The sequence below is a fragment of the Neophocaena asiaeorientalis genome, unplaced genomic scaffold (assembly GCF_003031525.2).
Source record: "Neophocaena asiaeorientalis asiaeorientalis breed wild unplaced genomic scaffold, Neophocaena_asiaeorientalis_V1.1 scaffold170, whole genome shotgun sequence".
In the NCBI taxonomy this organism is placed as follows: domain Eukaryota; kingdom Metazoa; phylum Chordata; class Mammalia; order Artiodactyla; family Phocoenidae; genus Neophocaena; species Neophocaena asiaeorientalis.
In genome coordinates this window covers 418,560-440,791 of record NW_020172463.1, presented here as the reverse complement: position 1 = coordinate 440,791, position 22,232 = coordinate 418,560, and the positions used below count along the sequence as shown (strand labels likewise).

Genomic DNA, 22,232 nt, shown 5'->3' with positions numbered 1-22,232 from the left:
TAGCATAATGTCTTCACAATTGCAGTGTGTGCCAGAATTCTTCTTTTTAAGGCTGAATAATATTCCATTGTATGTACATTTTATTTATCCATTCATAGGTGGTTGCTTCCACCTTTTGGCCATAGTGAATAATGTTGCTATGAACATGGAGGTACAAATTTCTCTTTGAGACCCTGCTTTCAATTCTTGTGTGTATATACCCAGAACTGGAATTGCTGGGTTATTTGATAATTCTAATTTTAATTTTTTGAGGTACTGCCATACTGTTTTCCACAGTGGTTGCATCATTTTACATTTCCACCAGCAGTGCACAAGGTTTCCATTTTCTCCACGTCCTCACCAACACTTTTTTTTTTTTTTTTTTTGATAATAGCCATTCTAACAAGTATGAGGTGGTATTTCATGGTTTTGATATGCATTTCCCCAGGGCCTAGTGAAGCTGAGCGTCTTTCCATGTGCTTCTTGACCATTTGTATAACTTCTTGGGACAGATGTCCATTCAAGTACATTGTCCAGTTAAAAAATTGGGTTGTGTTTTGTTATTGAGTTTTAGTTCTTTCTTTCTTGGCGGCTCCACAGGCTTGTGGGATCTTAGCTCCCCATCCAGGGATTGAACCTGGGCCCCTGCAGTGAAAGCTCTGAGTTCTAACCTCTGGACCGCCAGGGAATTCCCGTTTTAGTTTTTATATATTCTGGATATTAGCCCCTTATCAGATATATGACTTACAAATATTTTGTCTCATTCTGTAGGTTGCCTTTTCACTGCTGACTGGGTACAGAAAGGTCAGGCTTTTTTTTTTTTTTTTTCATTTCTAACTTCTACAATTGTCTAACTGCTCTCTTCCATTCCTCGTCTCCCGAATTCATTTCTTTCAAAACCTGCTCTCTTCTCTGGCTCTCCTATATCTGAAGATGGTACCATTCTTTGGCAGCAGGGTCAAACATGGAAACCATTTACCTCCTCATCCCTTGTTAGTGTCAAATTAGTGAACAACTTCTATTTACCGTCACTCTATGTATAAATCTAGTCACTACTCATTGCGTATCGAATAAGCCAGGTACTTTACAAACACTGTTATTTAATGCATCCACAATGCTGTGAGGTCAAGGGGAAAATTAAAGCACAGAGATTAAAGAAGTTACCCAAGAGTACAGAGTTTAAATGACTAAAGCAGGATTTAAACTCAGCGACCTGAGCCTGAGTTGATCTTGCAATCTGTTGCTCTGGGAACTCGCCACGGTGAGGGGCTAAGGGAGAGCGACGTTCCCTCCTAACAGCGAAACCTTCTCACTCCCCTTCGCTGCTCTCCCGCCGCAGGGCCTGTCCTCCGTGGCGTTCTTCCGCCCGTTTCTGGGGCAAAAGGGCCCGCGGAGCCGGCCTTATTTCCGGTGAGGAAGGGAAAGGCAGGAGCGCCACCGGAAGCGAGGAAGGTGCTGTGTAATCACCCAGCAAGCTGAGGTTCTTGGATCTCCTAAAATGCCGGATTACCTCGGTGCAGATCAGCGGAAAACCAAAGAAGATGAGAAAGAAGACAAGCCCATCCGAGGTCAGTTGACGTAGGCAGGAGCTCCGGGCCGGGGCAGGACCATCTTGGCCCGGGGTCCGGGATGGGGGGGGTTGGATTCCTGCTCGGCGCTCTGTCGCTTTTGTGCCGCTAGCGATTTGAGTCTGGTGCTGCAGACGGGTTGACCGGCCTGTCCTCTCCGTCTCCCCTCTACCAGCCCCGCGTCCTGTGTTCATCTCTCGCTGATCGAAATTTTTATTCACATTCAGCTCTCAGGTCTTGAAGGAGTCACGCGCCCCGCTTGGCCTTGCAGGCCTTGAAAAGTTCCCCGCGTGGCGGTGCTTGGTCGCCTGGACCCTCTTTGCTGTCCCTCCTCCCCCTCAAATGACAGCTTGCTGTTGTTATCACTGTATAGCCAGGATCCTGAGACATAATTTTCTTTTTTAAAAAACATTCCTTTGACTAGATAATTCATTCACATGATTCAAAACACGAAAGCGGAAAAGATAAATGGAAAAGTGTCTCATCCTTGACCCCGGCCACCTCTTATCCACGGAGGCAACTGATGTTGCCGTTTTGCCTCATCTTTCTAGGCATTTTCTGTGTACATTCAAGCAAGTTTGTTTGTATATTCCTTTTTTTTTACATAAATATAACATGCTGTACATCTTGCTTTTTAAAAAATTTTAATGATATAAGTTCATATCATTATGTAGAGTCAGTGTGGTCTGTATAGTATCCCAAATGATTGGGTGTTCAGTAATAATCATTATTGATGGACATTATACGAATGAATAACCTTGTTAATATAACTCTTTACTACATGCACAAACACAAGCTGTAGGGTAAATTTTAGAAATGAAGTTGTAATTTTTATAGACACTGCTGGGTTACTCTCCTTAGAGACTATACCACTTGACCCTTTCCCCGCAGCACGTTCGTTCTTGATTTCTTCCCAGTAGCCCCTTTTGTAAAAGCCTCATCTTTATGCTGTTTTCTTTTGTTCCTTATAGGCTATTTTAAAACATTCTTATGGTGAATTTTTGTTGTCTTTCCTTCCTAAACAACTTCAACCTCTCCTAGCACCCTTTCTTCTTAATATCCACCCACCCCTCAGAGAAGGAGCATTTCCTCTCCACTTTCATCTCACTCTTTTCCCTTGAAAGAGGTATTCAGTCACCTAGTGTAAAATTCAGTCACAGAGATGTAACATTTCATCTGGGTATTTCTCTGGGTAAGTTATAATTGTATAAATATATTAACAAATGTATCCCTTGGATACAGTTATGACTAATGTGTGTAGCATTTTCTGCGCTTCTTCATCCATGTCTTACTTGATCTTTAGAGCAACACTGAGGCTAACAATTTTCCAGGTGAGAAGACTGATGCTCAGAGAACTTAAATGGTTTTTCCAGGGTTACTTAGCAAATGCATGATCTTGCTGGGACTCGTGCTGAGGTCGTTTTGAATCTCAAAGTCTGTTCTTTGGGCTCCGTGTTCTTGTTTTGTCATATCACTTTGAAGCTATGTTATGTACTTTTTAAAATCTGCCTTCACCCAGTTAGATAAAAGTTCCTTGAGTCCAGGAACTATCTGATGGTTGTGTTTATATCATTACAACTTTTCACAGTTTTTCTCACTCAATGCGATCTGAATTGAACAGAAAAGAATTGTAAGCTCTAGTTTCTTTTGTTTGAATTCATGTATTATCTTTTTTCCTTTAGCTCTGGATGAGGGGGATATTGCCTTGCTGAAAACTTATGTAAGTCCTTTCAGTGTCTACAAAATATAGATGTTTTGTGTTGAAATAAGGACTCTTGTTGGTATTGGCCTTCCAGAATAGTTGGAAGAGACTGTCCAGCTGTTTAATCTTCACTGATAAAAAGTTATCTACCTACAGTTTCTATTTAGAATAGATCAAAGAGTAAATACTCAGTGTGTCCAAGCTTATACATTATCTCTGTACTATTTGTAATTAAAGTGCGGTACTATATTGAAAGATATTTGAAAAAAAAAAAAAAAGATATTTGAAATAATTTACTATATTTAGAAATATTTACTATATTTAAAACATATGAAAATGAATTAGATCTGAAATGGTAAGTTTTAATGCATAGAAATGGACTTGAATTTTAGATAATTTTAGTCATGATTTTCATTTGTTACCTTGCATAATGGTTTGCTGCCTGTTTAGGGGAATATATTGGTTCAGGAATAGTTCTGAAAATGATAGATTCCCTCTCTCTACTCTCATTTCACAAGCTTTAGGACAATAATAGCTATTACAAGTGTAACTGTTAAAAGTTTTTGTTTATAGTTTAATACATTGTTGGTATCCTGATATTCTAATTAAACTGACTTTAACTCCTAGGGCCAGAGCACTTACTCTAGGCAAATCAAACAGGTTGAAGATGACATTCAACAACTTCTCAAGAAAATTAATGAGCTCACGGGTATGTATATTTTTTATTTCTGTTTCCCCTCTTTATGGGTAATGGTTTGATTATATCAAAGGAGCTGAAATACCAATGTCACTCTTCCATGAATCACAGACTTTAAAAAATTATCCTTCCTATCTGTTAAGAAATTGGATCTCATTTAATAATCTCTTTTCATTTCCTTTTACAAGAAAGTTTAATGCTTAAGCAATTAAGAAACATCATCCTTTAAGCAAGTATTGTTTCTGTTGGTCAAAGCCAAGTTCAGTTGACTATAATAAGTCAGAATTTCTTCTTGAATAAAAATATGATCTCACATGGTACTGCTTGAAGTAAGTGGGCTATGGCCTAGTAGTCGGAAACTTTTCTTTTTGGGAACTTGAGTGGTGAAGTTTTATATTGTTAGTATTTGACTTGCACAAAAAAAAGTCAAATATGACATCACATCACATTTTTGGCCTGTGACTACTTTAGGGCCGTGGTTTTCAACTGGGGTCATCCCCCTAGGACATTCGGCAGCATCTAAACTCATTCTTGATTCTCCCAACTTAAGGGGGAGGTGGTGCTAGTGATTAGTGGCTAGAGGCCGGGGACGCTCCTAACCATCCTGGAATGCACAGGATGCCCCCCACAGCAAATTATTCAGTCCAGAATGGTAGTGGTGCTGGGGTGAGAAAGCTTGCATTACAGTCCAGTGAATTTTGTAATCTTTCTTTACGTAGGTATTAAAGAGTCTGACACTGGCCTGGCCCCACCAGCACTGTGGGATTTGGCTGCGGATAAGCAAACCCTCCAGAGTGAACAGCCTTTGCAGGTTGCGAGGTACGCATAGTGTGCTCTGTGGAAATTTATTTTTATCTGTACTTTCAGGTACTTTTTCAAGCCTTGGGTATAATGTAATAGTTCGTAAAGAATTTTTATGCCATATTCCAAGTAAATTCAGCTTTCTCGAAAAGTATCTGGGGTTAAAACTTTATACTTTAAACAATTATTTAAGAAATAGGTGAAGATGTAATCATATAAAAGATTCAAATGATACAGGAAGATACAGAACAAAATATGAAAACCTTCCTTCCCATCTAACTACTGAAAATAATTTGGTCCTCTTAATCCTCCAGTGCGTTTTCACGTATATATTTACATACAAAGAAACATCCTGTTTTCTTTTTAGATATAACTACATATTTTAGAAATCTTTCATTGTCTTTGTTATAGATGTACCTTTTTTTTAAATTTATTTTTGGCTGCGCTGGGTCTTCATTGCTGTGTGCGGGCTTTCTCTAGTTGTGGTGAGTGGGAGCTACTCTTCGATGCGGCACGCGGGCTTCTCACTGCGGTGGCTTCTCTTGTTGTGGAGCACGGGCTCTAGGCGCACGGGCTTCAGTAGTTGCAGCACATGGGCTTCAGTAGTTGTGGCACGCGGGCTTTAGAGCGCAGGCTCAGTAGTTGTGGCACACGGGCTTAGTTGCTCCTCAGCATGTGGGATCTTCCCGGACCAGGGCTTAAACCCATGTCCCCTGCATTGGCAGGCGGATTTTTAACCACTGCGCCACCAGGGAAGCCCAGATGTACCTTTTCAATTTCTTGTTTCTCTTGTTTTTTAAAAATTACATAATATTCTATAGGTGTTTAGGTTGTTTGCAATTTCTGTTACGATAACAGTGCTGGACTGAACACGCATGTTAAATATTTCTCTACATATGTGCATACATTTCTATAGTATAGCTTACTAGAAGTGGAATTATGGGGACAGAGGCATTTACCAAATGGCAAACCCAAAAAAAGTGGTTTGGCCAGTCTCCATTCTTACCCAAAGGTTTTGAGGGAAATGCGTATTTGCCTTATCAATGTAAGATATGTGATTATTGATTTTTAAACTTCTGCCATTTGGGCAAAAAAATTAAAAAAAAACAATTCACTTTAATTTGTGTCATGCTGATTAGTAATATGATAGCTACTTCTTATACTTATTAAACATTTGTAGTTTTTTGACCATTCATGTTTTGTTCCATTGGATTGTTTCTTGTTAATTTTTAGGAATGCTTCATATATTGTACATGTTAATCTTTTCTTAAATATGTTACAAATATTTTTTCTCAGTCTCTCACTTGACTTTTAACTTCTCAGTACTTTTTGTTGTACTGTTTTAACTTTTTAGGAGGTAAATAAAATATATTAGCTTTTTCATTATACCTTTTGGGTTTTAATGTTGCTTAGAAAGGCCTAGCCCAGTCCAAGATTATAAACATGTTCTCCTGTGTTTTATTCTCATTATTGAAAGTTTTGTTTTAATTTTGCCTCTTTAATACAGTTACAGGTTATTTTTCTTTCATCTTATCCTCCTTTCCTTTTTCTGTCTTTCCATGCTTTCATTTATTTGCTTTTTAGTTTTATCATGGTTTTAAAGAGTTAAATAGTTCTATGACAACAGTTTCTCCTAATTCCTCTTTACTAGAGGCACCTATTTTCAAAACTTTTAGGTGGTTATTTTGGTTTCTGCCTTTCTATTTCTAATGGATAGCGTCAAGTTTTGTATATTGTAGCTCACTTCTTGATTTTTTAGTTTCAGGTGGTGCTTATTGGTTTTCCCACCATGAAAGATGAGGATTTTGTTTTGCTTTGTTTCCTCTACCTTCGTCCCAAAGACATGCCCTTCCCATCCTTATGGCCTCATAATGTAATTATATTAAAATTTTGGTTAGATCCGCATTTAGTGTTTTCATAATTATGGCTAAGTAAACCCTATTCACAAAGAGCCATTGGTAAACTGTGATTACTTTTTCTTTCTTCTACCACTTTGTTTTCCTTGCCCTAACTGTCTCGTTTTTTCATTTGCCTTGTTGTCTATGTATATTACTAACTCAACCCTCCCGCCCCGCCCCCGGTTTTTCGCGGTCATCTGTTATTCTTCAGATGCCTTAGGTCCGTCAGGTTTTCTCACGTGTACCTCAGGTGCAGCAGCTGCATCACGTATTCTCTCAGGTTCATCTTCCTGAGCAAGCCTTTCCCAGCGCTTTCTGACCTGCTTCAGTCTGGACTGGTTGCCTGCACGCCTGCTGAATCACGAGCATCCTGTGACTTCGTACCCTGGAGGTTCCCTTTGACTCTCCTGTTGCTCGTGTATCACGAGTTTCTCTTTCTGATTTATTTACACCCTCACTCGGTGGCCTGTATTCTCTGGTAGCTTCCTGAAAGGGTCATTTGGGAGGTACCATATGAGACCACGTATGTCTGGAAATATCTTGGCTGATAGAAAATTCTTCTCCTTCAGAATTTTGAAGGCATCGTTACATTGTCCTCTGCCTCCCGGTGGTGTTAGTCTGAAGCCATTCCGATTCCCAGTCCTATGTATGTGACCTTTTCTTCCTCTGAAAGTTGTAGGCTCTTCCCTTGTTCTCAGTGTTCTGAAATTCCATGGCTTCGTGCCTTGGTGTTGGTGTGTTTTCAGCAGTGGTGCTGCGCTCTCATGTCCTTCAGTGTGCACATTTTCTTGAAGCTATTTATTTGTAAATAGTTTCTTTCCATTTTCTTGGTCCTCTGTTCTGGACTTGTGTTACAGGAATATTGGACCTCCTGGAAATGCTAATCTTTCTCTCCTGCTTTTCTCATTTTGTCTTTTTGTTAGATTTTCTTAACTTTGAGTCTATGTATTGATTTTTTTTCCCTCTCACTTAAGTTTTTAATTTCCAAGAGCTTTTCTTTCTTTCAGTGTATATGTTGTGTTGTCCTGTTCTCATATCATGGTTGTAATATGCTGTCAACGTCTAAGGAAGTTAAGGATAACTGGAAGGTTTCTGTTTCCTCTAAGATGCTTTTTTCCTCTTTGCTTGCTTGGTGTCTGTCTTTTATGTTAGATGTCTGGTAATCTTACTTTGTGCTTTTGTTTAGTGGGAGACCAAAAAGCTGATAGAAGCTCTAGATTCAATAGTGAGGCATGTCTATCTTAGGCTTCACTGTAGCTTATACGGTTGAATGTTTAGTTGGGGAGCCTTCAGGGTCAGTGTCTTTAGATCTTTCATTTGGATGGTCACTCTTCCCAGAGAAGTTGTCTTCAGTCTCATGTTGTCTCCAATCTCCAATATTTTGGAAGAACAGTGGAGATAGAGGGCTAGGGAATGTCAGTGGCAGGTTCACTTATGTTTAATCACCCTTCCCCTCTCACCTCCACACTCTCATTTTCAGTGAAGTTACCACCACCCTACCCCTTGCCCCAGCATTTCTTGACACTTTGTTTTACTCTCCAGAATATTTTCATCACCTCCAAAAGAAACCCCGTACCTATTAACTGTCCCTGTTCCCCTCTCTCACTGGCCCCTGGCAACCACTCATCTACTTCCTGTCTCTATGGATTTGCCTATCCTGGACATTTCATATAAATGTAATCATACAAGGCATGACCTTTTTCTGGCTTCTTTAGCTTAGCGTAGTGTTTTAAGCTTCATACATGTTGTAGCTTGTATCAGAACATCTTTTTTTTTTTAATAGCGTAATTATATTCCAGTCTAATTTCTCTCTTCGTTGATACTCTCTGGTGAGACATTGTTCTCATACCTCCCATTAATTCTTTAGACATGGTTTCCTTTGGTTTTTAAAAAAAATATTTATGACACTGATGAAAGTTTTTGTTTAGTAAGACCAATGTCTAGGCTTTCTCAAGGACAGTTTCTATGGACTTTTTTCCCTATGTATGGGCCATATTTTATTTCTTTTTGTGTCTCATAATTTTTTGATAGAAACTGGACATTTTAAATAGCGTCAGTTCTGGAACTCAGATTTCCCCTATCCCCAGGATTTGTTACTGTTGCTGTTCCTTGCTGTTTTTTTCTTTGAAGTGTTTTTGGTCAGCCTCGTTAGCCCCAACTGGTAAATGCCATCTCAGACAGTTGATGTTAAACAATTGCCACCGATTGTTTCCAGTAAATGTCCTGTGGGCAGGGGGTGTGTAGACAGTGAGCTCTGAGTCTGGTCAAATAAAAGCAAGTCCTGAGAATGGAGCTTTTCAGCTAGCTGCCAGACAGGTCAAATAGTTCTCTGGGGTTGGGCTTTTGGGGAGCTCCAGTTCTTTGTCCCTGCCTTCCCCCAGGAAGGCTGCTTGTTTTCACATCTACCACGGCTGTGAGGCCGTTGGCTTTCAAGTCTTGTGCAGAGCTGGGGAGAGGGCTATGGGATGAAGGCGAATTTAAACGCAAAATGCTCGCTGTTCTTACCAGGATTCAGCCCTTTTCTCTTTTTTTGAATAAACATTCTTTGGATTGTTACAAACCTATAGTTTGAGTTCTGAAAATGTTGATTTTCAGTGTTTTTGCCAGTGTTCTCTTTGCTTTTAAGGATGAGCAGGTTTTCAAAGGTCCTTATTTAAAGTTCTGCAAGTTGAGGTCCCTGTATATATACTTTTTCAGCTGAGAATTAAAAAAATCCCTATCTGTGCAACACTGTTGGCAGGGTCTGTCAGATAAAGTAGTGATAGATACTTTCTATATATAAAATTCTACTTCCCTGGTAGACCTTTTCCAATAACAGAAAATGGAATCCTGTCCACAATTTATGCTGCAAGGACAAAGAATTCTTTACCTTACTCTTAGCTCTACCTATATGCACACGCCAGAGACTATTTTGTATTTCCCTGTATTTGTTGCTACAGCTTATGATATAAGCTCTTTCCAATATGAGTTCTGTTTTTTGTTTTTGGGTTTCTTCTGTAGGAAGATAGCATAGAAAATAGGCAGTAGACTACCTCCTACTGTGATGTATGTGGGGTTTCAGATTCGCCTTCACCACAACCCACAGGAAAAGAATATATTTAAGTGAAAAACAGCAACAGTAATAATTGATTTGAAGTATAAACTCAGGAAAGAATGAACATATTTATTACTTGACGTAAGACAAGATGACTTTTTATAGGAAAAATAAAAAGGAGAATACCTGAAGATATAGAGGAGTATTACTAATAAAGCCATATAGTTATGAAAATCAAGAAAGAACTTTTTTTTTGTAGTTGAGCATTTGTTTTTGTTTTTTTTATACAGCAGGTTCTTATTAGTTATCTATTTTATACATATTAGTGTATACATGTCAATCCCAGTCTCCCAATTCATCACACCACCATCCTGCCTCCCCGCCACTTTTCCCCCTTGGTAAAGAGAACTTCTTAATGATGAAATATTTGGGTTTAATTTTCCAGGGGAATGTATCTTTTGAAATTTTTATGGCTTGGCTAAAGTTGAGCAGACCCTTGGGATTGAGCATATTCTGTAGAGAAGGATCCTTAACAGTGGCCCAGTTTCTGCAGTTCTAGTTTACACCTGCTTATTCGTGTACTGCATACCTAGGGGAGAATCTAGTTACTTGAATTCATTATTAATGGTTCAGGTTCCTTACTCTAATCAAGCCTTTTGCCATGTTAGATGCACAAAGATAATCAATGCTGATTCGGAGGACCCGAAGTACATTATCAATGTGAAGCAGTTTGCCAAGTTTGTGGTGGACCTCAGTGATCAGGTTGCACCTACTGACATTGAAGAAGGGATGAGAGTTGGGTAAGATTTCTATTTGCAGTAAATACTCGTCTTTCATTGAAGATGCCATGTCACATTCACACCCTTGGCTTGCTTTTGAATGGGTGAACTGGGTGCCATGGAATACCGGGGTAACCTAGGAGAGGGCTGCAGTTGGACAGCCTTGCTGCTGCTGCATCTGTTTCCTGACCTTCCCACCCCCACTTGGCCTTTTATGGCCTCAAATGTCATGATCAAACTAAGTACAGAATTGTAGAGTTGAGTTTGCCAGTCTATTTAAGGTAACATGGTATAGGAGGAGGAAGCACTTGCTCTAGGATGGTTATGAGGATTAAGTGAGTTAATGTAAATAATGTATATAGAACACATGATAATTCACTCAGTAAATTTTTTGAATGTATTGGTGAGGCTCTTTTTTACTTCCTTAGTGTGGACAGAAATAAGTATCAGATTCACATTCCACTGCCTCCTAAGATTGACCCAACAGTTACCATGATGCAGGTAAGAAACCACGAGAGGGAAAAGGAATGGCATGACTAATTGCATCCATCTCAAAAAAAGTTGAAACTTTTTAACTAATAAAATACTAATATGTGGGTATGTATTGAAGAGTTGCCAAAATTTTTAAAACAATTTTTCAGATGAGAAAGTCTTTATCGGTCTTTATTTTAGTAGTTTGTCTGTCACTTAGTGTCATAGCAAGTGGGTCTAGGACACTGGGCAGTGTATTCCATTTTTATTAAAATTCTTACTTGCTGTAAATCTGATTTTTCTTTTAGGGTATTGGGTCTGCTCTACTGGATAGAACACTTGGATTAGTATGCAAAAGCGTGTGGCTCTATGTTGTACATTTTCATCCCTCTCTTAGGTGGAGGAAAAACCTGATGTTACATATAGTGATGTGGGTGGCTGTAAGGAACAAATTGAGAAACTTCGAGAAGTAGTTGAAACCCCACTACTTCATGTAAGTGGTTGAGTCTGTTGCCTTTTAAATTTCTTTGTACAAAGGTGTGAGAGCCTTTTGTGTACTGTGCACTAAAATTATGCCTATATATGAGTTTTAAAATTTTATGTTTTCCTAAATGAAAATTTTTGATGGGGTAGAGGGTAAAGGTGTGGAGAACTGGTAAGTTCCAGAAGAGAAAGTAAAAGGATTGAGTCGTCAAGCCTATTCAAAAAAAGAAGAATCTGCTATTTAGAGTGACAAGGGAGGTTGAGGCGTAACCTTTAGAATAGGTTGTTGTAGAAGAAACAATGTGTTTTAATGCTATCAAGAAGAAATGGGCTTTAACTGAATCAAATTAAGCCTGGGGGGATAATGGAAAAAACTAGAATATTAAATATGAGACAATACTTCTTTAAACACTGTAATTTTTTAAAATTAGGGAAAAAAAGTGTTTTGTTAACCCTGGATAATAGAAATACCTTTAAAAGCCATTCAGCCTTATGTATTAATGAGTCTAGTTTAGATCTTATGTCTTATTCATAAGTAAATTCTTATTTAGATTAAGTATATAAATTGTGGACTGAATAATTTTGGTTTAAATATATTGATGTAGAAGTAGTCTTGTTTTTATTATATAGAGAATTGATAAGTGTAAAAATCATGTCTCCATCACAGCCAGAGAGGTTTGTTAACCTTGGCATCGAGCCTCCTAAGGGTGTGCTGCTCTTTGGTCCACCGGGTACAGGCAAGACACTCTGTGCTCGGGCAGTTGCTAATAGGACCGATGCTTGCTTCATTCGAGTTATTGGATCTGAACTTGTACAGAAGTACGTCGGTGAGGTAAAGTAAATTGATAATAATCAAAGAATATGTAGCTCTATGAAAGATTTATAAAGCATAGATGAAATTAAAATGGGAATTCCACATTGAAGATTGAGAGAGACCTGAAATTTTTTGATTGATGGATTGTAATTAGTAGGTCAGAAGCCCAGAAGCCACCAGCATTCCCGTGCGGTCATTTGGAAATAAACTGCTGAACATTTTTAATCAGTATGCTCCCTACTCAGAAGGGTGACATTTTCTACAGATTTGGTTTGTAAGATCAATAACCCAGTAATGCCCAGTGAATGCATTCAAAAGTGTGTTCACTTCAGGGGCAGTGTTTTATGTTGTTCTGAGAAAGAGAACAGAGATTGTCTATGTGTATGTGTGTGGGTGTATGTACACACATGTATGTACACACACACACGTGTTTTTCATTAGAGAGTAAGTCTAGGGCTGAATATATTATATCTGAAACATTAATGATTAGTATACTTACAATGAGAATTAGAACAGGGATCTGCATGAGTTGAGATACTTTTATTCCGTTATCAAAACTTACAAATCAAATTCATTGATCAGAAATGCCAAGTGATGGATCAAATGCTTTTATTTCCTCAAGTTTTATTGATTGAAATGGTGCCTTTATTTTATTTAATCGTGTTAACTTGACCTCTTCAGGTCTTAAAGTTATTGGCTATTTAATAGGTACAGAATCATGAAATTACTTAATATTGTTTTAAAACTAATAAGATTAATATGATGGAATAGGTAACAAACTTCAGTCTTTCTGAAAAAGCTTTAGGTAATAATGGTTGAGAATACTGTTAGGAATATTAAAAAGTTTGCAGTATAACTTATTATATTTTAAAAGATTTTAAAACCAACTCTGAATTAACACTTTTTTTCATCAGGGGGCTCGAATGGTTCGAGAGCTCTTTGAAATGGCCAGAACAAAGAAAGCCTGCCTTATCTTCTTTGATGAAATTGATGCCATCGGAGGTATGAATGGTATCTCAGAGAACTTTACAACTGGGTTTCATGAGAATTCTGTAGTAGTATGTGTAAAGTTCCCCTGATACATTAATCTTGTACAGAATTTTAAATTCCAACTCTTTTATGAGCTTTAGCACATCAAAGTCACGGATCTAATAAACTTTAGGGCCACACCATAAAGGAAAGATGAAGCATTATATATATAGCATTGGTATTTCTCAAAGTCTTTATCTTTGAACTTTCCCAGTTTCTTTCCTAGGGCACATATTTTCACTTTAGCAATTCCTAACTTGGGATACAGCTTCACTTAATCGGATCAGAAAGCACTGGGGCATAATTTAATTGGTGGTAGTTTTTCATAAAGTGTACATAAAATAACATTATTGGCTTCATAGATTTGATGAAATACAGTATTAGCTGTGCAATCTAGACAAGTTATTTTAACTACCTCTGAGCCCCAGTTTGCTCCTCTTATAAAAGAAATGATAATTCCAGCCTTGTTTATTTCATGGGTTTTTGAGAGGTTTGAAGTCAGTCATAAATGTGATTGACTTTGAAAACTGTATACTGTTCTATAGGCCTTGGCTATTGTTACAGTCTATAAGAGTAATAGTTCCTATTAGCTGCAGATACCAGACAGTTGTTATTTAATGAACTCAGTGACAAGAAAAGTCTTAAAAAATATAGTGGATGCTGTAACACTGTTTGGGGACTGTGGTTAGGATACCTAAAGGCTTGCTTTTAGACTGGATGGATGTTGTGGGCTTTGGACATTCTGTAGGTAGTGTTCAAGGGCCATAATTTGACCACAGTCTGTAGATGCCGTGTTGTGACCCTGAAGTCATTTTTGTAGTATCATTGGAATAAGCCTTATGATGTCAGGATGCTCTGAAACTGTGGCTTCCAAAACGGATTTTGTATAAAACAGTATTAGGGTGAAGGAAGAAAATACTGGTACTTTCCTTCATATTTAATTTTAATCTCATTTTTAAAATTTCTATTTTTTGTATTTTATAATGTACATAATGCATTAATGCAACAGTATGTATTTATACAGTTTTAAAATGAAAAAATGTATATGATGGAGGCCTCTTCTTGTGCTATTTTGGTTGAAATGAAGAAGAGTATTGACATTAACCTAGAGTATTCTAATATATCCAAATCAGTGTGATAGTAAGCTGTTACAGTTCTACTGTATTATGGATTTAGCCATAGTTTTAAGGACAGTTTTGAGAAATTTAGAAGAGTATGGCATTTTCTTACATATACTCAAATACCACTGTAGTGCTAATTTTGCATGTATTCTTTTGCCTAGTCCAGGTGTATACTGTGTTGAATGGAGGTGTTCTTCAGTGACTTAAACCAAAATCCTTAAAGAGGATTTAAAAAAATACTTTAAAGGAACCTATGTTAAATCAACCTATGATGAGTCCTTTTCTCGTTAGTTTTGTGTAAATCAGGCTGTTCTTACAGGATTTGCTTAAAACTGAGAGGTTCCCTTGGGCTGGAGGGTGTGATCTGAGCTGAGACTTACTGCGCAGAGTGCTGCTCTGAGTAGATGTGAAAAGTGTCTTTCCTCCTGTCTTCTCAGGGGCTCGTTTTGACGATGGTGCTGGGGGTGACAATGAAGTGCAGAGGACCATGTTGGAACTGATCAATCAGCTGGATGGGTTTGATCCTCGAGGCAACATTAAAGTTCTGATGGCCACAAACAGACCTGACACTCTGGACCCCGCGCTGATGAGGCCCGGGAGACTGGACAGGAAGATTGAGTTTAGCTTACCTGATCTAGAGGTGGGAACATCATTTCACGGTAGAAAAGGGATTCTTTAAATTTTTTCTTCCTGTGCTGTTTTCCAGTTTAATATTTGTCAATTCCCCTATTTTTAGGGTCGGACTCACATTTTTAAGATTCATGCCCGTTCAATGAGTGTTGAAAGAGATATCAGATTTGAATTGTTAGCACGACTGTGTCCAAATAGCACTGGTAGGTAGAAAGGTCTTGCTTCTATTTGCTGGTCTGTCTATTTGGGCTGCTTTAATTAAGCCTGTTCTTTTTGTTTTAAAGGTGCTGAGATCAGAAGCGTCTGCACAGAAGCTGGTATGTTTGCCATCCGAGCACGGCGAAAAATTGCTACTGAGAAGGATTTCTTGGAAGCTGTAAATAAGGTCATCAAGTCCTATGCCAAATTCAGTGCTACTCCGCGCTATATGACATACAACTGAGCCCTGGAGGCGTTCGTGAAAACACTTTTCATTGGAATCCTAACCTTATACAGACTTCTTAATAACCATTTCACACACAAAATAAGTGGTTTTCAAAATTGTATGCTTTTTTTTCAGATGTCGTTTCTCTGTGGTACAATAAAGGGTGATATCTAATGCTGTTAGGCAGAAAAGCTGTTTTTTGACTTGCTACCATTTTTAAAGGTTCCAAATTGTGAAGTGCTTGCTTTGACCACATATGTTCTAGGCATATGCTGGTTGAGTGCTGTACATATATTATCTCATTTTATCTTCCCATCTGCCCAGTGACGTGGATTTAACAGATGCAGAATTTTCCTACCTCGTTTCCTTGTAGCAGAGCTGGGATTCAAGTCCAAGTTTGACAGCTCCATCGCCGATGTCCCCATCCATTATGCTCTTCTGCCCTCATCACAATGGCCCATCCAGGCACATGATCACATGTGTTTCGACAGGTTTTTTCCTACAACGTTGAATAAAGCAGCTTTGGCTAAACTATGTTTAAAGTGTAGGAAGCATCTGATGTAATGTGTTTTGCTTTGCCATTTGAGTTGATTTCAAATTAATCAAGAAGAATTGTTGATTTTAATGACTAGCGAAGTAGTAAAGCAAAAAGAAAAACATACACATATAATAATCTCATTTAGAAAATCCGGAATTGGCTTTATACAGAAAAGTACTTATTTTCATTTTATAAATTAATGGTTTATTAAACCATTATAATTTAATGGTTTAAAATTTCAGTAAAGCTCCCGTTAGACTTCGGGTCTATAGTGAGGTACTTCTAAAATAAAAGTTTTTATTAGAATCTTAAACAAAGCTCTTTAAAATGATTTCTTGTACAGCCACCACCAAATTCCCTCCCCTCTTCCACAATTACCCCTTCCAGGCCCCTGCCAAACACTGAGACCCAAACACAATAAAGAATATTTTTATTGTAGTTCAGTATTCACAAGTAATGCAAAATAGTGAGAGATGGATACATTTTAACTCACAAAAGAAAAAGCTGACAACATAGAAAATGCTGTGTTGCACTGAAATATTTAAAATATGAAAGTTTTAAAGCAGAATAAAGCTGTTCACTCATAAAATCCAACCAACATCCTTTCTTTCTCTTCATTTTTGTGAACTTGATGAGAAAATTTTTTTTCTAATCCTGCCCTAGTCTTTCATGAGGTATGAAAGCGAACCATTTCCAGGTTATGCTGATAAGTGAATGACTAAAGATGTATGTTTTTGTGCTGTTTTGATCAACGTAAGCATTTAGAACATACTCCTTCAGTCTTACCACTTGTTCATATTGCCACATACATCGAATGCACCAACGTGAGACAACTCAAGTTGGTTATGTGGTGCTCACTCAGGCCTAATGTGTCATAGGCTGTGAATAATCTTGACATCTCAGTTTCATGATGAAAATCTAACTGGCCACACATCAAATCAATGCACAATGAATTATCTGAAAAATCTGGGTGTTTCTACCCAGGCATATGTATGCAGATAGCATCAATGCTATCTAGATTAGCATGTTTGTACCCCATTTAAAAAGAAAATATACACATTCACTGGTAACTCCCTCCACCTAAAATATGTATGTGTGCATAAACACATGTATATGTGTGTGTACAGACATACATGTTTACACATATTAGCGTGCTGATAAATCAATACAAAGGGTTTATGACTTCAGAAAAATACTGTAGCGATCCTTTAAAAAAAACTTTTAAAAAACATTTTAAAAATGTGATTAGATTTATAAAATTTAATTTTCACAAAGCTCAGGTTCATCTGTTACATAAAGCTGAAATGCTATACACCAGTACAATGAAAACCCTGGTAAGCCTTTTTTAAAGGCAAAGTAGGTTTTTGAGACGCTCAAACTTGTTTAAATCCAAGTCAGTTAAGCAGGCAGGTTACCTGGTGCAGTCCTGGCTTTTGAACGTTTTGCTGCTGGGATTTGAGGGGTTTCAAAACCACCGCACACATTTTGGTTAGCTATATGTTTGGAGAATTAGATAACACTTTTATCAGTCCTCAAACCAACTTTTATCAGCACTCAAACCATGTTATCAAGATCTACACACTGAATCCTAAAAGCATTGCTGAAAAAAAGGACCAAAAGCATTTCTGCACTCACTAAAGCATACAGGCTCATACCAAGGAACTTGTGTTTGATTTTAGAATTTGAATTAATTAAAGGGGCAGACACAATAAAGTCGTCTTCACCACATACACTTCCTTCCCTCAGCCCCACACAAGGGTACCCCCTCGCCCCCCACTCCCCAAACAGGACAACACACCCACCCACTCTGGGGCAGATTCTCTGGGTTTGCTACCCTCTCCACACACTGGAGGGCAGTCTCATTTTCTCTACATGTACCTTGGGAGGCAGACACCTCCTTTCTCTGTGAAACGGGTAAGGATACAGGATCAAACCACATGGATATTTTAGATGTTACCTGAAAACTACAAAATGCTTCTCCCAGAGCCTGCAGAGGATTCATACCCTTCACTGTTTCTCTGAGTCCCACTGCAGGTGAGATTGGCCTTGGGATCCCTCTCAGCTGCCATATGATGGTACAGTCAGCGTCTATGACCTGAATGAGGAATTTCCTGGGCCCTGGTTCAAAACTGTTTGCAAACATATTCCATCCGGTCATGAGACGGAGAACAACCATGGTCATGTTGCACAGGATTTGAGAAAGACAACATCACTATATGGGGCCTTCCTGGAAATAGGGCTTTCCCATATTTCCATAAAATGAGGCTAGTCTAGTCCCTATAATACATCAGTGTGGATTATGCCCTTTTGGATAGGGCAGTAAGAATCTGAATTTGAACCAGGGCTGAAAAACATAGAAAGGTATATACTAGCAGATTTTAAGGTCCGGAAAGAAGGAGGTAGAGACAAAACTTGATTGTAAGTAAAAGAATTCAGGAAATTTCCCACCGTATGAAATAACTCTAAGTAAAACATCCCAAAATATTTACATATAGATAGAATACATTTTGAAATACATTCTTATGATATCAGAGGCATGCCAAAACAAAAACATATTACCCCTCAGTAAGACTTAAATGCTTTTTATGTACATGGTAGAATTCTATTCAAAATAGGTTAAAAATTAAAGGACAGCAAAGTTAAATACAGATTTGTAAGCTACAGACAAGTACTTTCTTTGTATACTGCTTTCAATCTATCAATAACCAGGACTTGAATATCTGCTGTGTGTAAAGCATTTATTGAAGACTGGTGCTAAAGATTACGCAATAAAATATTTTATAATATTGTTTAAAATCCTTAAGTTCTACTTTAATGGCTGAAACGATACAAGCCCTTTTATAAAAGTTTCTAGTACAAGCTGAGGTCCTATAACTACATGCTCTTTCAGAAGGCAGTCTGTATCAGAATGCAGATGTATCTGATGATTGCAAAGGAAATGACTGCAAATCTAATTTCACTCTAGATCTAGATAAAGTATTGATTAGAAAGGGGCGGGGGTCTACTCTGAATTAAATTAGTAAAGTCACTGAGAAACTCGATAAGACTTAAAGCAAACAAGCCATAGGGTTTGGTTTGGACTAGACCCATGCTAACCTACTTCTTTCCTGATGCACTTTTCCCCTGGAAGTGTTTTCTTCATGAAAACTAAAACAAGGAGTCAATAAGGAAACATGTAAAACAAAAACAAAAACAACAACAACTATTAGCACGAAATCTTAGCAGATGAGGCTTTAGGCAGGTTGGCTAATACTTGTGCTGTGATTTGGAGTGAGCAGGTGGTTAGAATTACAGGAGCAGGAACTTCTGATGACAAACTGGCTTAAAGGTCTCCCTACTCCTTTTGAACAACTGTAGAGAAAATGCTTCAAACAGCATTTTACTCACTCATCGGCTTAAAACTGAGTTTGATGAAGAATTAACTAACTCTGTGGATTTAGAAGGAAGGTATTAAATTATACCCAGGAGTCAGTTTTCTAAAATATGTGGTAAATCAGTTTTAGCAACAACAACAAAACTTCTAGGGCCTCCTACTGGCCACAGGTGTGACAATTTGAACACCAAAAAGAATAACTATAATGCACTGAAACACATTAAAACTACAACAATTCATGAGTGTATAATTATAGGAAAAAGGAAAAAGAACCTAATTCGTCACCATCTATTAAACCAACTCCTTACTTTGAAGTTGATAACCAAATGGAAAAAAAATAATTTAACCTGCCCTTCCAGTAAGAACTATATTTAAGGATGACTAAATAATTCAAGTTGAGGGAAAGCTGTAGTTTACACGGAAACACCAATTGATAAATGCAGAAGAAATGAAAGAATTGGAAAAGAAAATTCACACACCTTAATAAAATTGCTGCTTTAGGCAAGGATTAACACTAGACGTTAAAACCTCTGGGTGAACGGCTAATGGAGAACTGGGCATTCATTCAATGCCAAAGGAACACCATACAGATAACTCACTAGTCACAAAGGAGAAAATATAATTGGGGGATTGGTTGTCATATTAATCCAAGTGATTTATTTTAGCATCATTAATGATAGGTCAACTAGATATTACTTGTTTTCTGTTGTGATGCGATTTGAAGCACGTGCCTCATCTATGCATGTATCTCATCTAGCAAGAAATGTTTTATTCAAATTCATGAAGCCTTTAGTTAGACATACTTCTAGATCATAGGTAGTTCAGGAAATAAAGGGACAAACTAAATAACACCTTGAAAAAGTGAGTGGACACACTCACAAGATGGGATTCTACAGGACAACTGCCCTAACTCCCTTTAACAAGTCAATGTCATCAAAAAAGGGACAGTGCTAGATTAAGACACAGTTATGGGACTTAGGGGGACATGACCATTTGTAGTGTAAGGTCACAGAATGAATACTAGTTTGGATAAACCAACTACAACTGTGGAGACAATTGGGGAAGTTTGAATATGGTCTGAGGTAAACATGTTCTAGAATGAGAAAGCAAAGATGGATGACTGAAAAGAACAGGTCACAGAACACTATGTAGAGTATGATCTTATTTTGGTTAAAAGATGTAAATATATATGGATAGAAAAAGATCTGGAAGGACATGCATTAAGGTGTTAGCAATAATCTTTGCTGGTAATGTAATGTTTTCCTTATTTTTGCTTGTCTATATTTTCTAATTTTCTGCAATGTACCTACATTGCTTCTGTAACAATAAATGGTTATTTTAAAAGAAGAACTTCTAGAAAATTGTGGGTTTGCCTCCTCTGTGAGATAACTGATTCCAGAAAGTCTGTAGATCAACAAGTACAAAAGCAAAGAACTACTACCCATCTGGTGACAGGGTATCTGATTTGTGGATAAAGTACTTAAATAAATTCTTTAAGTTCACAAAGATAATACTAAAGAGTAACAGAAATGTCACTACACAATAAAGACAGGCAAGAGGCTAATAATATCTTTGAAATAGTCAATTAAAAAAATACAAGTAAGATACATCTTGCTATGCGTCATTCACCCTCCAAATCAAGCCTTGTATTTACTAGTATTTACCTACTAGTAGTATTTACCCTTAGGAAAAAAACATTTAGTGTCTACTATTTAAAGTGTGTAGGTTAGTAATTTCACGAGAAGCTCATACCCCATCGCAGGCTGAGCTCCTCGTCTAAGCTTCCGGAGTGGCGTTGGGCTCAGAGTCCTCCTGGGGAGGAGCAGCCGTGGCCTCCTGTTCGGCAAGTGCCTCTCGAACTTGGCTGCCTAAGACTGCATCGTGAATGCTGTGGAACAGCAGATCCAGTAAGGCAGGATTTTCAAAGAATTGATTTCGAGTGAGGTCACTCACGACTTGTGCTATAAAAGAAGAAGGGAAAATTAGCCCAGGGACTTCCCTGGTGGTCCAGTGGTAAAGACTCCACCTTCCAATACAGGGGACGTGGTTCAATCCCTGGTCGGGGAACTAAGATCCCACATGCCGTGGGGCAACTAAGCCCACCCACCAGAACTACTGAGCTGGCGTGCCTCAGCTAGAGAGCCCGGGTGCCACAAACTACGGAGCCCACGTGCCCTGGAGCCTGCGCGCCACAACTAGAGAGAAGCCTGTTGCGCTGCAATGAAAGATCCTGCAACTAAGACCTGATGCAGCCAAGAATAAATAAAATAAATCAGTAAACAATAAATAAAAAAGAAGAAAATTAGCCCACACTCTGGGTGTCAGTCTTAAACATTAAAAAAGTAACACTTTCATATAGTTTAAATATTAAAATGATATAATAAAAATTATTTTTTACCATACATGGTATTATTCTATGGTGTAAATGTACCCTAGTTTATTTAACTGGTCCCTTTTGACAACTAAATATTTTCTAGTGTTTTGTTCTTAGAGACAGTACTACGATCATTAACCACGTACATGTCTTATTTTGAATGTGTGTAGCATACTGTTGGATTTGCTGGGTTAAAGGTAAATGCATTTGTAATTTTGAAAGAAAATGCCTGTCTGCCCTCCACAGAGGCTGCTCCAGTTTGCACTCCCACCAGCAATGTCTGAGGGTTCCTGTTGTCCCACAGTGAGCCTACAGAGCCTGCTGTCAAACATTTTCAATTTTTGCTATTTCGGTAGGTGAAAAGTGATGCCTTTATGTGAATTTCATTTTCAAGCACTGTTTTAGCCAAAATTTATATTAAAACAAAAAGAGCAGGCATTGTCTGGAAAAACCTAAATGATTTTATATAACTATGTTTATGGCAGCCATTACATAAATAATTACTAAAAAAATATAC

General features: G+C 38.0%; 2 protein-coding genes across 2 annotated transcripts in view; one reads left to right on the top strand and one right to left on the bottom strand.

Annotated features, from left to right (window-relative positions):
- The first annotated feature begins 1,326 nt into the window (after positions 1-1,326).
- Positions 1,327-16,562, top strand: PSMC2 (proteasome 26S subunit, ATPase 2). The gene is made up of 12 exons (XM_024738108.1): positions 1,327-1,547; positions 3,230-3,267; positions 3,877-3,958; positions 4,666-4,765; positions 10,348-10,479; positions 10,887-10,959; positions 11,327-11,422; positions 12,080-12,244; positions 13,141-13,228; positions 14,814-15,016; positions 15,113-15,209; positions 15,291-16,562. Exons 1-12 carry the CDS (start codon positions 1,478-1,480, stop codon positions 15,446-15,448), a joined length of 1,302 nt encoding a protein of 433 aa, XP_024593876.1. The 5' UTR covers positions 1,327-1,477; the 3' UTR covers positions 15,449-16,562.
- A 1,205-nt stretch (positions 16,563-17,767) lies between these two features.
- SLC26A5 (solute carrier family 26 member 5) overlaps positions 17,768-22,232 on the bottom strand; it is a 50,905-nt gene continuing 46,440 nt past the window's right edge. Inside the window, exon 19 of the mRNA XM_024738104.1 lies at positions 17,768-21,302. Within this exon, the coding sequence (XP_024593872.1) occupies positions 21,118-21,302 (185 nt within the window). The 3' untranslated portion in view covers positions 17,768-21,117. The remainder of the gene's footprint in view (positions 21,303-22,232) is intronic.

Coding starts and splice junctions, on each gene's coding strand:
- PSMC2 (XM_024738108.1), top strand. CDS start 1,478: ATGCCGGATTACCTCGGTGCAGATCAGCGGAAAACCAAAGAAGATGAG. Junction 10,960..11,326: donor CAACAGTTACCATGATGCAG/GTAAGAAACCAC, acceptor TCCCTCTCTTAG/GTGGAGGAAAAACCTGATGT. Junction 12,245..13,140: donor TACAGAAGTACGTCGGTGAG/GTAAAGTAAATT, acceptor TTTTTTCATCAG/GGGGCTCGAATGGTTCGAGA.